Source organism: Acanthisitta chloris, unplaced genomic scaffold, assembly GCF_000695815.1.
Source record: "Acanthisitta chloris isolate BGI_N310 unplaced genomic scaffold, ASM69581v1 scaffold17000, whole genome shotgun sequence".
Lineage (NCBI taxonomy): Eukaryota > Metazoa > Chordata > Aves > Passeriformes > Acanthisittidae > Acanthisitta > Acanthisitta chloris.
This window is the reverse complement of record NW_008651269.1, coordinates 27,133-41,976: the sequence shown is the minus strand read 5'-3', so window position 1 is coordinate 41,976 and position 14,844 is coordinate 27,133. Positions and strand designations below refer to the sequence as shown.

The following is a 14,844-nucleotide window of genomic DNA, read 5'->3' as shown; positions in this document are numbered from 1 at the left end:
GACTGGGGGACCTCTCATTGCATACATTCTTAAGAGGTTTAAAAAGAATACACAAAAAGACTAAAGGTACAAGAAGAGTGAAGTCCACAAGCAAGGCAGAGCCTCAGCCTACAACCACCCTCAAGAACTGAGGCTGTATTGGAAAAGCAACACATTTATGACACACATCTTTTGCCAGACATTTTCTCTAAGCAGAGAAAATTAGTTCTTTGTACTATACTACATTAAATCAGATTACTTTGATGTAGAAATACATCTGTTTACTTGTAAGAATGAAACATTCTCGAATATTTTAGGAAGAGGTGTGCTTAATTCCAAAGCAACTGATAAACAGAGTCCTCTACAAATGTTCTGCAGGTTTTATACAGTCTTATACATCTAACTGGAACTTTGGAAACACTTCAGACTTAGACAAGGTAATCTGTTTAAAACTGTTTGAACCCCCAGTGTGTCACTAAGAATTGTTAATTTAAAACAAGGACTGAGATGTGCAATCAGCCAGGGAAATTTCCCCTAAATATGGAATCTCCTTCTTTGATATCTTCTCTCAGTCACCTCACAATGATGTCAACACATCAAGAAACTTGTCAAGCAATATAAAACTGAATTTTTACTTTTTTTAAACACATCATAAAATATTTCTGAAATAGCATTTAATCCACTGTTCTCTCATTAATGCTTTATGGGGGAGGACAAACTGCACTTCTTGTTCACCAACTGCAAAGCCCCCAAAATAAGTTACAATGTAGGTTGTTTTTCAAACATTACAGTCTAAATTATTTAATAATAATAATACTTAGATCATTGCTATCTAAGATATCAAACAAATGAATTTTAACATAATCTAAGTAACTGGTATGGAAGCACAACTTCACACCCACTTACCTGAAATTTTTCTCTCAATAAAAGGCAGCTTTAAACTGAACTGATAGGTTAAAGAAACACACAAAGAATAAACCCACACATCATTAGTCAGAAAATTTGTGCTTATAAAAAAGATATCACGTACTTCCTAGACTACGTTACAGTTCATTATGGGCCAGGGAACTAACACTTACCCCTGATGTTCTGTCTCGGGTCGCATGTCATACACCTGACACTGTGCCAGCCTCACAATCACTCCAGATCGCAACAGCTCCAATGCACCTTGCTGACTTTTAGCTATTCTGGTGAGGAAAGCCTAGAGAAGAGTAGAGAAGGTTAAGTATTGGAGATGCACAATGAAACTTATGATAACTATTTCCTCTTTAGATTTTAGCATCATTTCCAATACCACTGTTTTAGTAAAATATTGTTGAGGAATACATTCAATGCAGGTAAGCTCGGGGTGCAGCTGCAGTGCCAGCTGCAGATTGAGCTCTGGGGGACAGAGCCCCAGGCAAGAGGCTGTGAACTGGTGACACCTCTGCACAACAAAGGGCACGGGGACCTGTGGCACCAGCCAGGTGACCAGGCACTCAGACACACAGCAGGACTCAGACACACAGCAGGAACCGAGGTGATATTCCGAGGAAGACCGCAGAATATCACCTGCATAGACTGTGAAGGTGTAAAACCCCAGGGATCCTTTGTGGTCCCTCCTCTGTGGCACCAACTCGAGCTGTTATTGTTGTTTCACCATGAATAAATTATTTTAAAGACCCAGACATCTGAGACTGCTCTGGGAAACCTGAGGTTGAGCTGGTAAGGAAACCTGGTGTGACTGCATGTGTGTGAGGTGTGTAAGTGTCACACATGGGCTCACTGGAACCACTTGCTACAATGGGGCTTTGATCCCCAGCAGATAAAGTCTCTGGTGGTGGGAGTGTGACTGCCAGAATGGCTCCTGAAGGGTCAGACAGGAAGGTTTCCCTACCAGTATCTCTGCCTACAATGTAAGTGAAGTACAGAGAAACAACTTTTACTAAAAAAAAATCAGAATAAACACCATGCCACAAAATAATTTCGGAAGTACTATTACCATTTTGGACTCATAGGTGTACAGTGCCTTAAGCAAAGGGGGCTGAGGAGTGAGCAAACTCTGAAGAGTCAGATCATCATCTGCTAGGCTATCCACGAGCACCTTCAGGTAGCCACTATTGGAGAGGTACAATAGCCACTGCTGCTGCTTGTCTACTGAAACAATGTGATCGAGCAAAGCCAATGCCAGCATCTGGGAAGAGGGAGTGGAAGAGAAATCAAAACCAAAAAAATAAAATCAAAACATAATTAAATTTATGAGATCCATGAGATTTTTAACAAATATAAAATGAATTTAACAAATTCTATTTAACAAATAGAAATATGAAATGCTAAGCAGCTGCTTCTAACAGCTTCTTAAAAGCAGAATGTTTTTCTACACCACAATTGCAATCCTTTATGTGAAAAATATTTTAAGATTTCTTGACACTTTAGTATAATATGAGCCAACTACTTTTCCTCTATTATTCTTTAAAAAACAGTATCACAGATATTATCGACCAATAACTATGCCGAAACATTTTAATGAATTATTGCCTCAAGCACAATTACTATCTAAAACTAGTTTGCATTCTGACTAGATACTCATCTACTGAGGTTACTATCAGAAATTACTTCTTCCTGAAGTCACCAAATCTTCCCAAAGTCAGTAAATAAACTGATAAGCCCATGATTTGAAAATACTAACAAAAAACTGCCACAGAGGTACACACCTACATTTTGCAGCAGTGCTTTCTACCCTTATTTTTAAACAGTAGGACACATAGCTTTGTTGAGAAAAAAAAAATTAACACGCACGTATGCCCTTGGTTTGAACAGCTTGAAGGATGAGTGGGAGGACAGAAACGTGAAAGATATTAAGTGTCTACAAAAATGTTCTAGTTCTACCTCGTGAAACTTCTCCTCCCTGCACAGAAGTGAAATGTTCTCTAAAACAAACAGAACAGCACTAGCAAAGGAATGGATTCACTTACCCTCCCTATCTCATGGCCATCACAAGCATCTCGGCAGACAACCTCCATCAGAGCTGCCCCATAGCTCTCAATAGTTGCCATGTTTTCCCGTTGCAATTTACTAAACACATCTTCAGGAGCTGTCAGATGTTCCCACATCGATTTTTTGGCTGCAAAAAGCGAAAAAAAATAATGAAAAAATGCAAAGATAAGCAGCTTAGCATTATCTTAGCTACAGAACTGATGAGGCTACATCCTTCAGGGATTTCTCTACCTTGCAACAGAAGACTCCATGAGCTTTCTCTAGGACCAAAACATTCTGTTTAAGGGAAGTAAACCAGGTGACTTTAACGCGAAAGGGATGAAACCAACGTCAGTAATAAACTACAAAGGGGTCATAACAAATCCATAACAAATTCATAGTTTGTTAGAGGTTTTTTACTACTGTAGCTCAAAATACAGATCAAGTAAGAGCAGTAAGTCTGCATGCACAGGTACTACCCCCAAGGGTTGTTTTTTTTCAATCCTTGTCCAAGTTCTAAGATATAATAATGATAGGAAACACTGACAAATCAAGTATTTAAACCATTCACAGAGAGAATGTGGTATTTACCATAAACACTCTTGGCTAAGTAGCAGCTCTGGTTGGCTTATTTTTGCCTTTTTTGGGTGGTGGTGGTGGTGTGTATGTGTCTGTGTGATGCTTTTTTGTTTGTTTTCCCTGAGGGGGATCTTTAGACAAAGGAAGAGAAAGAATATGAAATAATCTTTTGGGTTTGTTGTGTGGCTGGTGGGGTTTTTCTGTTTACAATTTTTTTGTTCTGTTTCTTCAACAGGATCACTGTGGTGTGAGTGTACAAACAGATGTAGGGGTAATATATTTCTAAAGCTGGTCCTACTTGAGGACAGCTAGTTACAAGTAAACTCCAGTCCTTTGACAGTCTTGTAGCTATGATGCAGAGCTTTAAATGGACACAAATTATATATTAGTGCTAGAGGTCAGAAATTTAGTATCCTCATCCAGAACAACACATTTTCAATGCATGTGTAGCTAGACAGGTCAGAATACAAGCCATGCATTGTTTAGCATTAGCAACTGATTTCAGAGGCTCTCCGAGTAAGATGGTTGCCATCTATTTCCAGAAGACAATTCAGCATGCAGAAACTGTACCATTCAGGGTTTAATAACAATTGTTGTTTCCCCCTTTGCCAAAATACAGTTGGACCATACCTGCTTCTAAAGTGTCTGGTTCATCTGGTCTCTGGGCAATCTGCAAATAATAAAGCAGTGATCCATAAAGGTGTGTCCTCACTCTCTGGAAGCCACCACCTGTTAACAAGGAACATTCACAATTAAAATCAAACAAATGTATTATCTACTAACACCATCTTCCATGGGCACTTAATTTAACTTTCCTGTGGCAGTGCTGGCAGAAATAAATCAAACAACTCGATTTCTTAAGACAGTTTGCACGAGAGTGTATTCATGAGTAAATTTGGCAAGTTATGCTGTTCCAACAGAGTGTGAAAAAAGTATTTAATTTCTTTGTTGTTAGTGACATCACTTAGATCTATACTAATCATGTAAGATCCACCTAATTGACTGTAATAAAAAGCTTCACTGCAGTAACAGAAAGCAGCTCAGCCCATATCTTTACTCTTGGCAGTTGGAATTCACACACGCACACTGCAAAGGTCAACACACCTGTTTTCAAAATGAAATCCAGCAGCTTTTTTAAGATGATATGGAGGGAAGAGTCACCAATGGAAGCAAAACCCATGGATATGCTCTCAGAGCCAGGCGAAGAGGAAAAAGAACCATCCAGCATCAGGAAATACTGGGACTGTCCTGTCATAGGGAGTGCAAGTGGCTGCTTCTGCTCGGTTTTCACAGACTGGCTCAGGTGGGCAGTCAGGGTGAACACAGCCCCTGCCACCACTGGCATCAACTCCTGAGCTGCATCATCATCAAGGATCTTAATACAGAAGGAAAAAAGCAAAGGGAAACAAGTTTCAAAAAGTGTCTGATTTAATGAGTTATTAAAGCAATTCATTTAGCCTCTCACAACTGTTTCATTTATGTGTGCATAAGGATTTCATTAACATGGCACTATTTGAAGCACATCAAAATCAGTAATGTCAGAAACTTGTTCAGAAAGCTGAGTTGAGTACATTTTAATTGAGGAGACCATTAGCCTTCTGTTTTTTATTTACGCAAATCACAGGCAGGATGATAATCAAATCTGGATAGCAAAGAGGGAAGAAATGTGTTGGCATCTGAGCTGCTTTATTAGTAACATATCTAAACCTAAGCTAGGGAAAGGACAACTGAGACCTTCCCTGCTTTACAGCTACTTAAGAAAACTATTATAATTAAAAATGTGAAGGTAGAACTTAGAAAATTCAAAGGGTTGAGCATCAAAGGTATTGAAGACAACGTGGAGAAACATTAACAAGAAGTGAGCACATAGTACTTTTCTTCATTTCATTTTAAAGGTAAACTTGGTCTCTTTATCACTGACACTCAAGGAGCTTTCCTTTTAAGCACTACAGTAATTCTGTACAGGAGTTCAATTCTTTTCAGTAGACAGTAACAATTTTCTTTTTCAAACTCAAAAATCTTCACTAATGTATTACAGAAAACTAAGAGTATGAAATTTCCTCTCTGTAAAGATTTTAGGAAAGAAAGAAATTCCTTCAGCTAGTACAGGCCTCTGTTGTTTCCCATTCCTTTAATTTTGTTCCCATGAAAAACAAAACCAGCACTCCACTGAAAAATAGTTTTTAGGTAACTCCTATAGAAAAAAAGAATGGCAGAAAACAAAAACAAAACCCAAAAAGGTTGCTTTTTTCTTGAAGAGAGAGAACATTTTCGCATCTGTTTCTCAAAACAAAACTCTGTGTATCAGAATTACAAAACACAGAACTCTTGCAATAAAGAAAACAATAGTGCCCCAGCAGTCTAAACAGCACAAGGATCCTTCCTTAAATTCTGCCTTGGATAACGGCTGGGTAGAGAGTAACTGCCTAGTCTGTCTCAAAAATTACTATTCTAATTCAGCAGCAAAGCACCTAGACTTTTAAGACAAACTCTCACATTACCCAAAGCCCTTCTAATTATAAAATCTTTAATTTTTCTACTCTGAAGTTTCATTCAACTCTTTCATGTTTCACAAGCAGCAGCAGTAGGATTTGCAGCAAGTGATCTAAATGCAATAAATTAGCAACTGCAGTACTGTTTTGCCTGCAGTAAGTTCTTTTATGTTCCTCATCAAAATAGGCTGTTTCTTTTTCACACACCCTTTGCAGACTACCAGCACACTGGATTACACTGAGATGTCTTTGAAATTTGTTTCATATCTGGTTCATAGCTCAACAGTAGCTATGCAAGAATGCAAAGTATCCCCTCTGTTCACAGTGCATTCACTTCAGCACAGCAGCAATCAGAAAACTAAAAAGAATACTAAAGGCAGACAAAATCTTTCTCAGTTCCAATCAAACTTGTAGTACTTTCACTTAAAAAGATACAGCAACAAAGTCCAAGGAAAATGTTGATTTCCAGTGTAGTACTAACTACCTTGTCATGCACATCCTGCAACAGGTCACGGATAATCAGTTGTCTGTCCTCAGCCTGTATGAGATCCTGGGGGCAGGCAGTGAGTATAATTTCCACCAGTTGTCTCCATGACTCTAAAGCATGTCTCTTAGCATGGAGGCATTGCAGCAGCTTGTTCCGCTCCACGACGTACTGCAGGATAGTGTTAATCTCCTGAACACCCACGACAAAAAAATTAAGTTACAATATGTTAAAAGAAATTAATGGCAAAGACAGAATTCAAGATGACAACTTTATCTATTAGTAATAGTCTTCAGGGAAATAAAAAAGTCTGTGCATCCCCTGTGACAGAAAGGCAAGATGAACTTGGCTGCTACACACTGTACTTGTCAACAGACAGTCTTGACATTAGTATGTGCTGCTTTCTGTACAGTGGGATGGGAGTTGCAGTTGTTATCAGGGAGGAAAAGATTAAAGGAGAAAGAAAACAGATTCCAGGTCTGGTGTTTAGAGAACGATACACTAAGAAGCTTTTTTTCTTTCCTTCAGGAACTACTAACTCAAAGTTAGGACTCAAATCCACAAGCTGTCATAGTGAAGCTTACTGCTAGATAGGGTATGAAAGCCACCAAAAGCAATAATAAACAATAGTTAACTTCCTCTATACTTACCTCCATAAGTAAAGGTCTCTGGCCTATTGCTGCCATTCCTTGAAGGGCATTGACTTCTGCAACCAGAACTCTGTGAAGGTACTGAAATTAAGAAGTTAAAAAAGATACTTTAATGATGATGTGGTTTAACCTGGCAAGTTAAACACCACACAGCCACTCAGCCCCTGCCTCTCCTTGCCCCAGTGGGATCAGGGAGAGAATTGGGGGGGGAAAAAAGTACAATTTGTGGGTTGAGATAAAGACAGTTTAATAGGACAAAACAGGAAGGGGGTGAGGGGCATGGGGAATAACAGAAGACTTAGAATATACTAAACATGTGACACATAATGCAGTTGGTCACCAACTGCCAACTGATGCCCAGCCAGTCCCCAGGCAGCAGCCTTCAGCCAGCTTTCCCCCTAGTTTATGTACTGAGCATGACATCCTATTGTATGGCATATCCCTTCAGTGAGTTTTGGGTCAGCTGTCCTGGCTGTGTCTCCTTCCAGCTTCTTATGCCTCCAGCTTACTCAGTGGTGGGATGGTATAAGAAGCGGAAAAGTCCTTGATTAAGTGTAAATACTGCTTAGCAATAACTAAAAGAGCAATGTGTTATCAACATTATTCTCATCCTAAATCCAAAACAACACTGTACCAGCTACCGCAAAGAAAATTACCTCTATTCCAGCCAAAACTAGGACAAGTGACAAAGAACATGTATTTGTACCTCCTACAAGTATTTAGGAGAAGGTCACATAATTACAGATGCAACTGAAGGACTGGGATTCAATAAGTTTTACTCATTTTTTAGGATCACATATTTTTGAGGACTATTTATTGTACACCTGTCAAGCATTCATCAGAATGTGACACTATCTTAACTAAAGCCTCCAAGAAAACTACTGCAGTACACAACTATTGTGTACAAATATGTAGTACTAGGTACTTGTGTATTGGAGACCAAAGAAATACATACAGTAGATGTGATATCACTTGGGTGTTCTAAAATGGCAAAAAGAGTAACATACAAAAGATTTCCTCAATGTGCTTAAACTGATACATCTGCCTACTGCAAATGAGAAATCAGTGTGTGCAATGCAGAAGAAATTAACTAATCCCAGCAGTTCGTATAAATTCTGCAAATATCTGAAACATACACTTTTTAAGTGAAAGCAAGTTTCAAAGTATCATTAATACACTGACTTGTTTTTTAAGTTGTTAAGGTATAGAACAGCACATGCAACTTGAGAACACAGACCACTGCGCACCTTGACGTTGCAGACCACTTGTCCTCGGGCGTTCTTGTGCTCACAATTAGCAATGACTTGCTCAATCTGAGCCCGGTCAAAAAAATCCAGTTGTAAAGGCTCTGGAATGTCCTGACCGAAGTCAATTGAATCCAGGATACTTAAGATCTTCCTGCGTACTAGAAATGTAAATGAATTCAAACTGTATTCAGAAGTATCACGAGGAAAACAAAAAACTGCCAAGCAGAGCCTAATTTGCCTTTGTAAATCCAACTCTTAATGTATAGTTTCAAAAGCATTAAATCTTCAAAAAGTGCTATCAATATATGTAATAGGCTTAAAAACATTTCCTAGAGCCTTCAATTCTTAATGTGTATTATATTGATCTTCTATTACATATGCATGTAATCCAATATTTCCAAATACAAGATTCTAATTTTTTCTTTTAAATGAAATCAGGCTGTTTTTCAATGCTAACCATGCAGTGTTTTGTTCAGACTTAGAAACACCACAAGGAATCTGAACTTATTTATTTACTTGGGTATCATATTCTTTGCCATGAAAACACAAACAAATCTGTTTCTACTTTAGCAGTAAGTTTACAGACTACCACTCTCCCATTCCATCCTTCCATAGATACTTAAACACAGACTCTCAACTGCCTTTCCAGTTCAGAATTTTTCACTCACTCCAACCACCTACATCAAGATTCTGTAACTAATTTTTTCCCCACACTACATGAAATTGTTTCAGGTATTGCTGCTGTTCAAAAAGTCTATCACTTTCTTTTTCAAAGTGTCCTTTCTGGAGATGGCCCCCACCCCATTCAGGATCAGACAAACTTCACTGAAGTTTAGTTACCTTTGGAAGTAGTGTCAAAGTGGAGAAACCCACTGACTGATCGACTCTCATCTTCCATCCCTCCTTCACCATCAGCTGAAAGTAATGAAACAAATAAATTACAAAAAAGAAAAATCTAAGTGAAAAATATGACCTACTTTATTAATACTGAAAGAGAAAAACAGAGAGAGCACACTGTGATAAACCTTTCACATGAAGTCTTCTAACACAAATAGAGCCTTGAATTCTCTCTTCTCTCACAGAAGCTATCCAACTATCATGTACAGATCAGACAGTACCAGAAATGCCCAAAAAGACACCCCCCCATCCAGTATGAATAATGCAGCTGTATGGACACTGTAAAATGAGTAGGGTACCTGAACTGCTTCCCATACTCAGATCTCCACAAATGCTCAGACTGATACTGCAATCGCCTGTTATGGTATCTTCCAGTTACTCCATCTTCACATAAAGAGTTTCATTACCATTTGAGTTTATTTTTCATGATTCACTTCTACCCTGCTCTGAAACTCTGAAATCTTGCCTTTTTATTTAACATTGCATTTGACATCACATTGGAATGAAATATCATTTTTGTGATGTTATAATGTTAAGTGCACAACTGACTTGTAGTTACAATCTTCTGTGAGAGAGGGTTGAAAACTTCTGACAGACAGAGAGACATTAAGACTGAGAAACTTAGTCCAAAACTTCACAAAGGAAGACCCTCTACCTTCTCTATAGTGTAACAGCTCTGAACTGCATCTCAAAACATATTATCCTATTTTAATTATTTTTTTTTATATTCCCCTCTCCTATCTCATAAACTGTGTTTAATTTTTGTATCAGTGTATACACTGAGATGTTTCAATAATGAAACACAGACAAAGCAGCAATGCACAAAGAGATGCCCTGATGTCTTTCACTTTGGCATCTACAACCACCATCATCTTTCCTCCCATCTCTCCAGTGGCAATTCCATACCCGATATCACACACGAACCATCACAAGCTTATAAAGAAAAGAATTCCACTAGAGTCTCTGATACTTCCACTTATTTGAGGCTACTTCCCCTCTCAGTAAACCCTCATACCCAAGTATGGTTTCACGGGCATGTCATCAAGCAGCAGATGCAGCAGTCTCTGCGTGTGGGAGCGCTGGCGGGTCACTCGCATTTCTATAGCTGCAGTCTTCATTAGCCAAGACATTTGCTTCAGAGTTGAAATCTCGTGCTCTGGATGAGCATAAGGCAACAATTATAAAACTGAACATAACTGAATATAAATAATATCCCTTACTACAAGGGAAGCATTTTACATTTGCAAAGGCTTTAGTGGATGTCATGATTTATTGTCTGCTCACCAATTGTTTACAAGAGAAAAGGCCTAAGAGATCTGACAAAAGCAATTAAAAGAACATGTGGTTATTGTGAAAACAAATCATACACATGCATGCAATTAAGCATACACACATACACAACAAATCTAGACACAACCTGTACTAAGTCGTTGGGGAGAATGCAGTGCTTCATGAGCAAAGAGTTACTTATGATTTCAGTGAAAACAATCAGACGTTTACCCAAAGTGAACTACAGCTTTGATCAAAAATGTTAAGACTTGCTCATGGATCTCCAAGATTCTTCATATTCTATATTCTGATTCCTAAGTTATACAAGAGTCACTTAAAGCGCTTTACACATGCTGGATACATGTACTTGCATGCTAAGTTGACTATCACGGAACAAAGGACTAGTGGCCAAGCACCTGATAAAGTGTAAAAAGTACATTTATCCAGTTTAAAACACCTGAGAAATGCTGATTTGAAACATAAACGACATCTATTAGCTGAAAAATACTTCATTCAAAGGAAGGGAAGATGCAGATGGTTACAACCACCAGCCTTCTATTCCCTTGGCTCTTTGCATCATCCTGACGTTTCAATTTTTTTTCTGTAGCATAATCTAACAAAACTACACTAATAATTGAAATATAGATTAGATTAGGATTTGCTTCTGGAGACTTGATACATTTTAAAGCTAACATTCTTTTACAAAATTTCAGTGCTAATAATCTGAACTTCCCAAACAGGGAGAGTTCAATCTTTGGAGAATTAAGAGATTAGCAGAGGCTGTAATTAAATCAGTTTAATAATGCTACCCATGTTTCTTCTATGATTCCTAGTGATCAAAGAATGCATTGAATTTCAAGCATGCACAATCTTATCTTAGCATAAAAATTACCTTTGATAGAAAACGGCAAATACTGAAGCTGAGTGAATAAGAAATCCTGACTGGTCCTCAGATATCTCATAGTTGGACCTGAAGTGTCAGAGCATGCACACAACTGATAGATCACCTGAGAGTCAAAAACAGTAGACACACATTTATGGAATTTATTTTAAAAACAAACCAACCACCAAATCAAAAGATGCATAACACTGTTTACTTCTCAAATAATACTACCAGTATTTACAACAAGTTCTCCATCATATTATTCCAAAACTGAACACATTAGTTACAACAGATGTTGAATTATGACATTTAAAGACTACCAGCATGAGGATGATTACCATGGCTATTTGTCTACAACATGACACTAGATGAGCCTGCTTGTTCAGCTCTCTGAAAAATGAATGTCTTTTTCAGTCTACAGGTTCTTCAAGACAGGAAATGTAATAAATTTTTCTCACTTCCTAAAGAATTACCTTTTGCTTTTAATAGCATTTAAAATCCTTTCTAGATTTCACAGATTTTCAACATGACACAAGTGTGTAATCCTATGATTCTATGAGTTATGTCCAAACATCAGCTACCTTGCACATGTGTCTAGTTCAGCTGCCTTCCCCACCTCACCCCCTCAGCCACACATGTACATTCTGTCACTGCCACAGAATAAAGCAGCTAATTTCACTGGGTTATTTGGCATTACATGTTACTCGCTGTCAAATTGCACTGCCAAAATTAAAAAATAAAATGAAATCGGCATATTCTCACAACAGCCTCTCCCAAAATATTTAGGACATTAGTTTTATAAGTATATCCAATTCCAAGTTTGAGACACAAGTGCAGGTTGTTTTCTGTGATGCTACAAGATAATACCTTTTCACACAGGAAAAGGCAGAATAGAAGGAGTTCAATGTATATAAAAACCTGACATATGTATTTCAAAATTGCAGCTATTATCAAAGTCATCAACCACCTGTATTCACCAACCAAGAAGCAGCTAAGTTTATTTAGAGCCTACTTTCAGTATATGCCGACAGAAAAAAATGCTGAATACCTGGTAACAGAGTTCTGCAAGATGGGGAGATTCACGAACTGCTGTAGGCCCATTCCTTGTTTCAGTACCTTTCTCCAGTATGTTCAAAATAGCATGAAGGCAAGTCCGTGGGCAGCCCAAGACACCTTAATATAGAAAAATAACTTCTCAGCATTCTTGATCGTACTCATCTCCATAGCAAATATAGGTTAGTACACAGAATTATGGAACCTAAATTGTCCGGGTACCTTGTGCAGCACTGTACTGCTCCACAAAGCTGCAGCAAAAGTATCTGGCATAGTTTTGTCTCTGTTAATTAAAATCAAAGAGAAACCATGCTTCAGCAACAATCTAATGACAACATTTATAGTTACTCTGTAGGCTTTTGAGATGCTGGTGAACCAATTTGAATTCTTGCTTTTAAACTTTAAACTGAATACCCATCTGACAATTTCAAAGAAAAGCTTGAAATTCCTGCCTTTATTTTACAATTACAGCCATTATATGACTAATGCTCCTAAAGGCACCTGACATTGTAACCAAGGGGAATGGAGAGAAGAATTCAATGCTGAAGTCAAAATCCTGTCTTTTTGCATTCTTCCTTTAGCCATTAATTCTTTAATTGACCCAGAAAGATGCCTTGAAGCAGTAAAAGCATCAATACATCCCCTGTAAGAAATGTGATTAACCTTCTCTGTTTGGACATGTATAATTTATGTTTTAGTAGGAAATTATTATCTTGAGACAAATGTCTAATTATTTCTTCACATTATTAACAAGATAATTGAAAGGCTCTCTCATGCCTTTGTGACAGATTTCCCCATCACTGACTGACCAAACATATGACACCCTGTAAAACTGTGTGGATGCAGAACAGTTACCTGCATTGTGTAACTACTGAATTTCAAAATACCCAAAGAAATAAAAGTCAAGTCGTATCTACCCTTCATTTAGAACTATGAAGGACTAAAAACTGTTGGGCCATATCATCCAACACAAACCTCAAGATAATGAGAAATATTCTTCTGTAGATAATTAAAATCAAATCATCAAATGTTTTGTCAAACTTTAAATAAAACATCCTTTAAAACAGTTGAGAAAGAACCTCATAGTTCAGACTATAAGGGTCTTCAGGATGTCTCAACACCAAACTACTACTTGGTTATGATACCAGACCAGATTGTTCATGGATTCATACAGCTGTGCCTTGAAAATTTCCAAGCATGAAAACTGCACGACCTCTCTGGCCAACCCACTTCACTGTCTTCTGGTGAAAAAGTTTCTCCTATATCCAATTTGAGCCTCTTCTCTTTCAGTTAACGCCCACTGCCTCATCTTCCTGCCATACCCCTCTGAAGAGTCTGGTTTTATCCTCTCATTAATGTCCTGGTATTCAAAGGCTGCTATTAGTTCCCTCAAAGCCTTCTCTTTTCCAGGCTCTTGCATTCCCTCAGCGTCTCCTCACAGACTGTGTAATCCAGCTCCATGACCATTTCTGCTGGGCTTGCTCAAGTTTATGAATGTCTGTTTTGTACTGAATACAAGTTAGAAACTGAGGAGACAAACATTCAAGAAACTTTAGAAATGTCATTCCTGTTGCTTTAAAGTTCACATTCTCATATATATTCATACAAATTAATACATATTATTAATACAGAAAAATATCAATATACTCCTAGCAGTAGAACAAAACCCCACATGTTCTAAAAGATTTTCTTCTACAACATTAAACAAAACTGGCTTTTTTCTCTATAATCAAACAGGAGTTTGAGGAGGGACAGGATAGTAGTAATTTTCAAAGTGACAGTCTTGGATCATCACATTAATTTCTCTGCACTGTGAAGACAATCACACTGCATAAAACAGTAAAGAAAATGTTTCACTTCTAAATTATCATTCCCCCCCCGCCCAATTCTAATTTCAAAACCCAACTTAAACAAAGGATCAAAACCTGAAGCTGTTATATGCTGCATTTGAGTACCAACACATCTTTTAACTTAGCTTTTGAGGATTTGAACAAGGCCTGTTGTCTTACTCCTAACATTAACAGGAACTGCTTCTCCCTATGAATTTTCCAATAATATTCTCAGTGCTGGTAACAGAACTGCTTAAAAGCCAGATGAACCTTTCCTCCTCATACCTGGATCTTGCAGATTTGTGGTGCTGACAGGTTTCTTTAGTTCATATCCCAAGAGATACAGAGCAAGGTTGGGAGGACTACACTCAAGAGAGGTGATAAGGAGGTTCAGAATATGGATCCTTGTCTCATGATGGATTTGTGCCCGCTTCTTTTCAGGCTCCAGCTCTTGATTTTATAAAAAAAGAAAGAAAGAAAAAAGAGAGAAAAAACAGATGAGGTGAAAAACCAAGTGAAGATATCTA

General features: G+C 37.9%; 1 protein-coding gene across 1 annotated transcript in view; it reads right to left on the bottom strand.

Moving 5' to 3' along the window:
• Nucleotides 1–14,844, bottom strand: part of NUP205 (nucleoporin 205kDa) — a 48,250-nt gene that overhangs the window by 7,355 nt on the left and 26,051 nt on the right. The window contains exons 22-35 of the mRNA XM_009072619.1: nucleotides 14,603–14,767; nucleotides 12,484–12,608; nucleotides 11,445–11,559; nucleotides 10,299–10,439; nucleotides 9,227–9,301; nucleotides 8,387–8,544; nucleotides 7,140–7,220; nucleotides 6,490–6,681; nucleotides 4,618–4,888; nucleotides 4,144–4,242; nucleotides 2,934–3,082; nucleotides 1,961–2,152; nucleotides 1,059–1,180; nucleotides 1–28 (exon numbers count right to left, since the gene is read on the bottom strand). The exon at nucleotides 1–28 is cut by the window's left edge and continues 96 nt beyond it. Coding sequence (XP_009070867.1) covers nucleotides 1–28; nucleotides 1,059–1,180; nucleotides 1,961–2,152; nucleotides 2,934–3,082; nucleotides 4,144–4,242; nucleotides 4,618–4,888; nucleotides 6,490–6,681; nucleotides 7,140–7,220; nucleotides 8,387–8,544; nucleotides 9,227–9,301; nucleotides 10,299–10,439; nucleotides 11,445–11,559; nucleotides 12,484–12,608; nucleotides 14,603–14,767 — 1,913 coding nt within the window. The remainder of the gene's footprint in view (nucleotides 29–1,058; nucleotides 1,181–1,960; nucleotides 2,153–2,933; nucleotides 3,083–4,143; nucleotides 4,243–4,617; nucleotides 4,889–6,489; nucleotides 6,682–7,139; nucleotides 7,221–8,386; nucleotides 8,545–9,226; nucleotides 9,302–10,298; nucleotides 10,440–11,444; nucleotides 11,560–12,483; nucleotides 12,609–14,602; nucleotides 14,768–14,844) is intronic.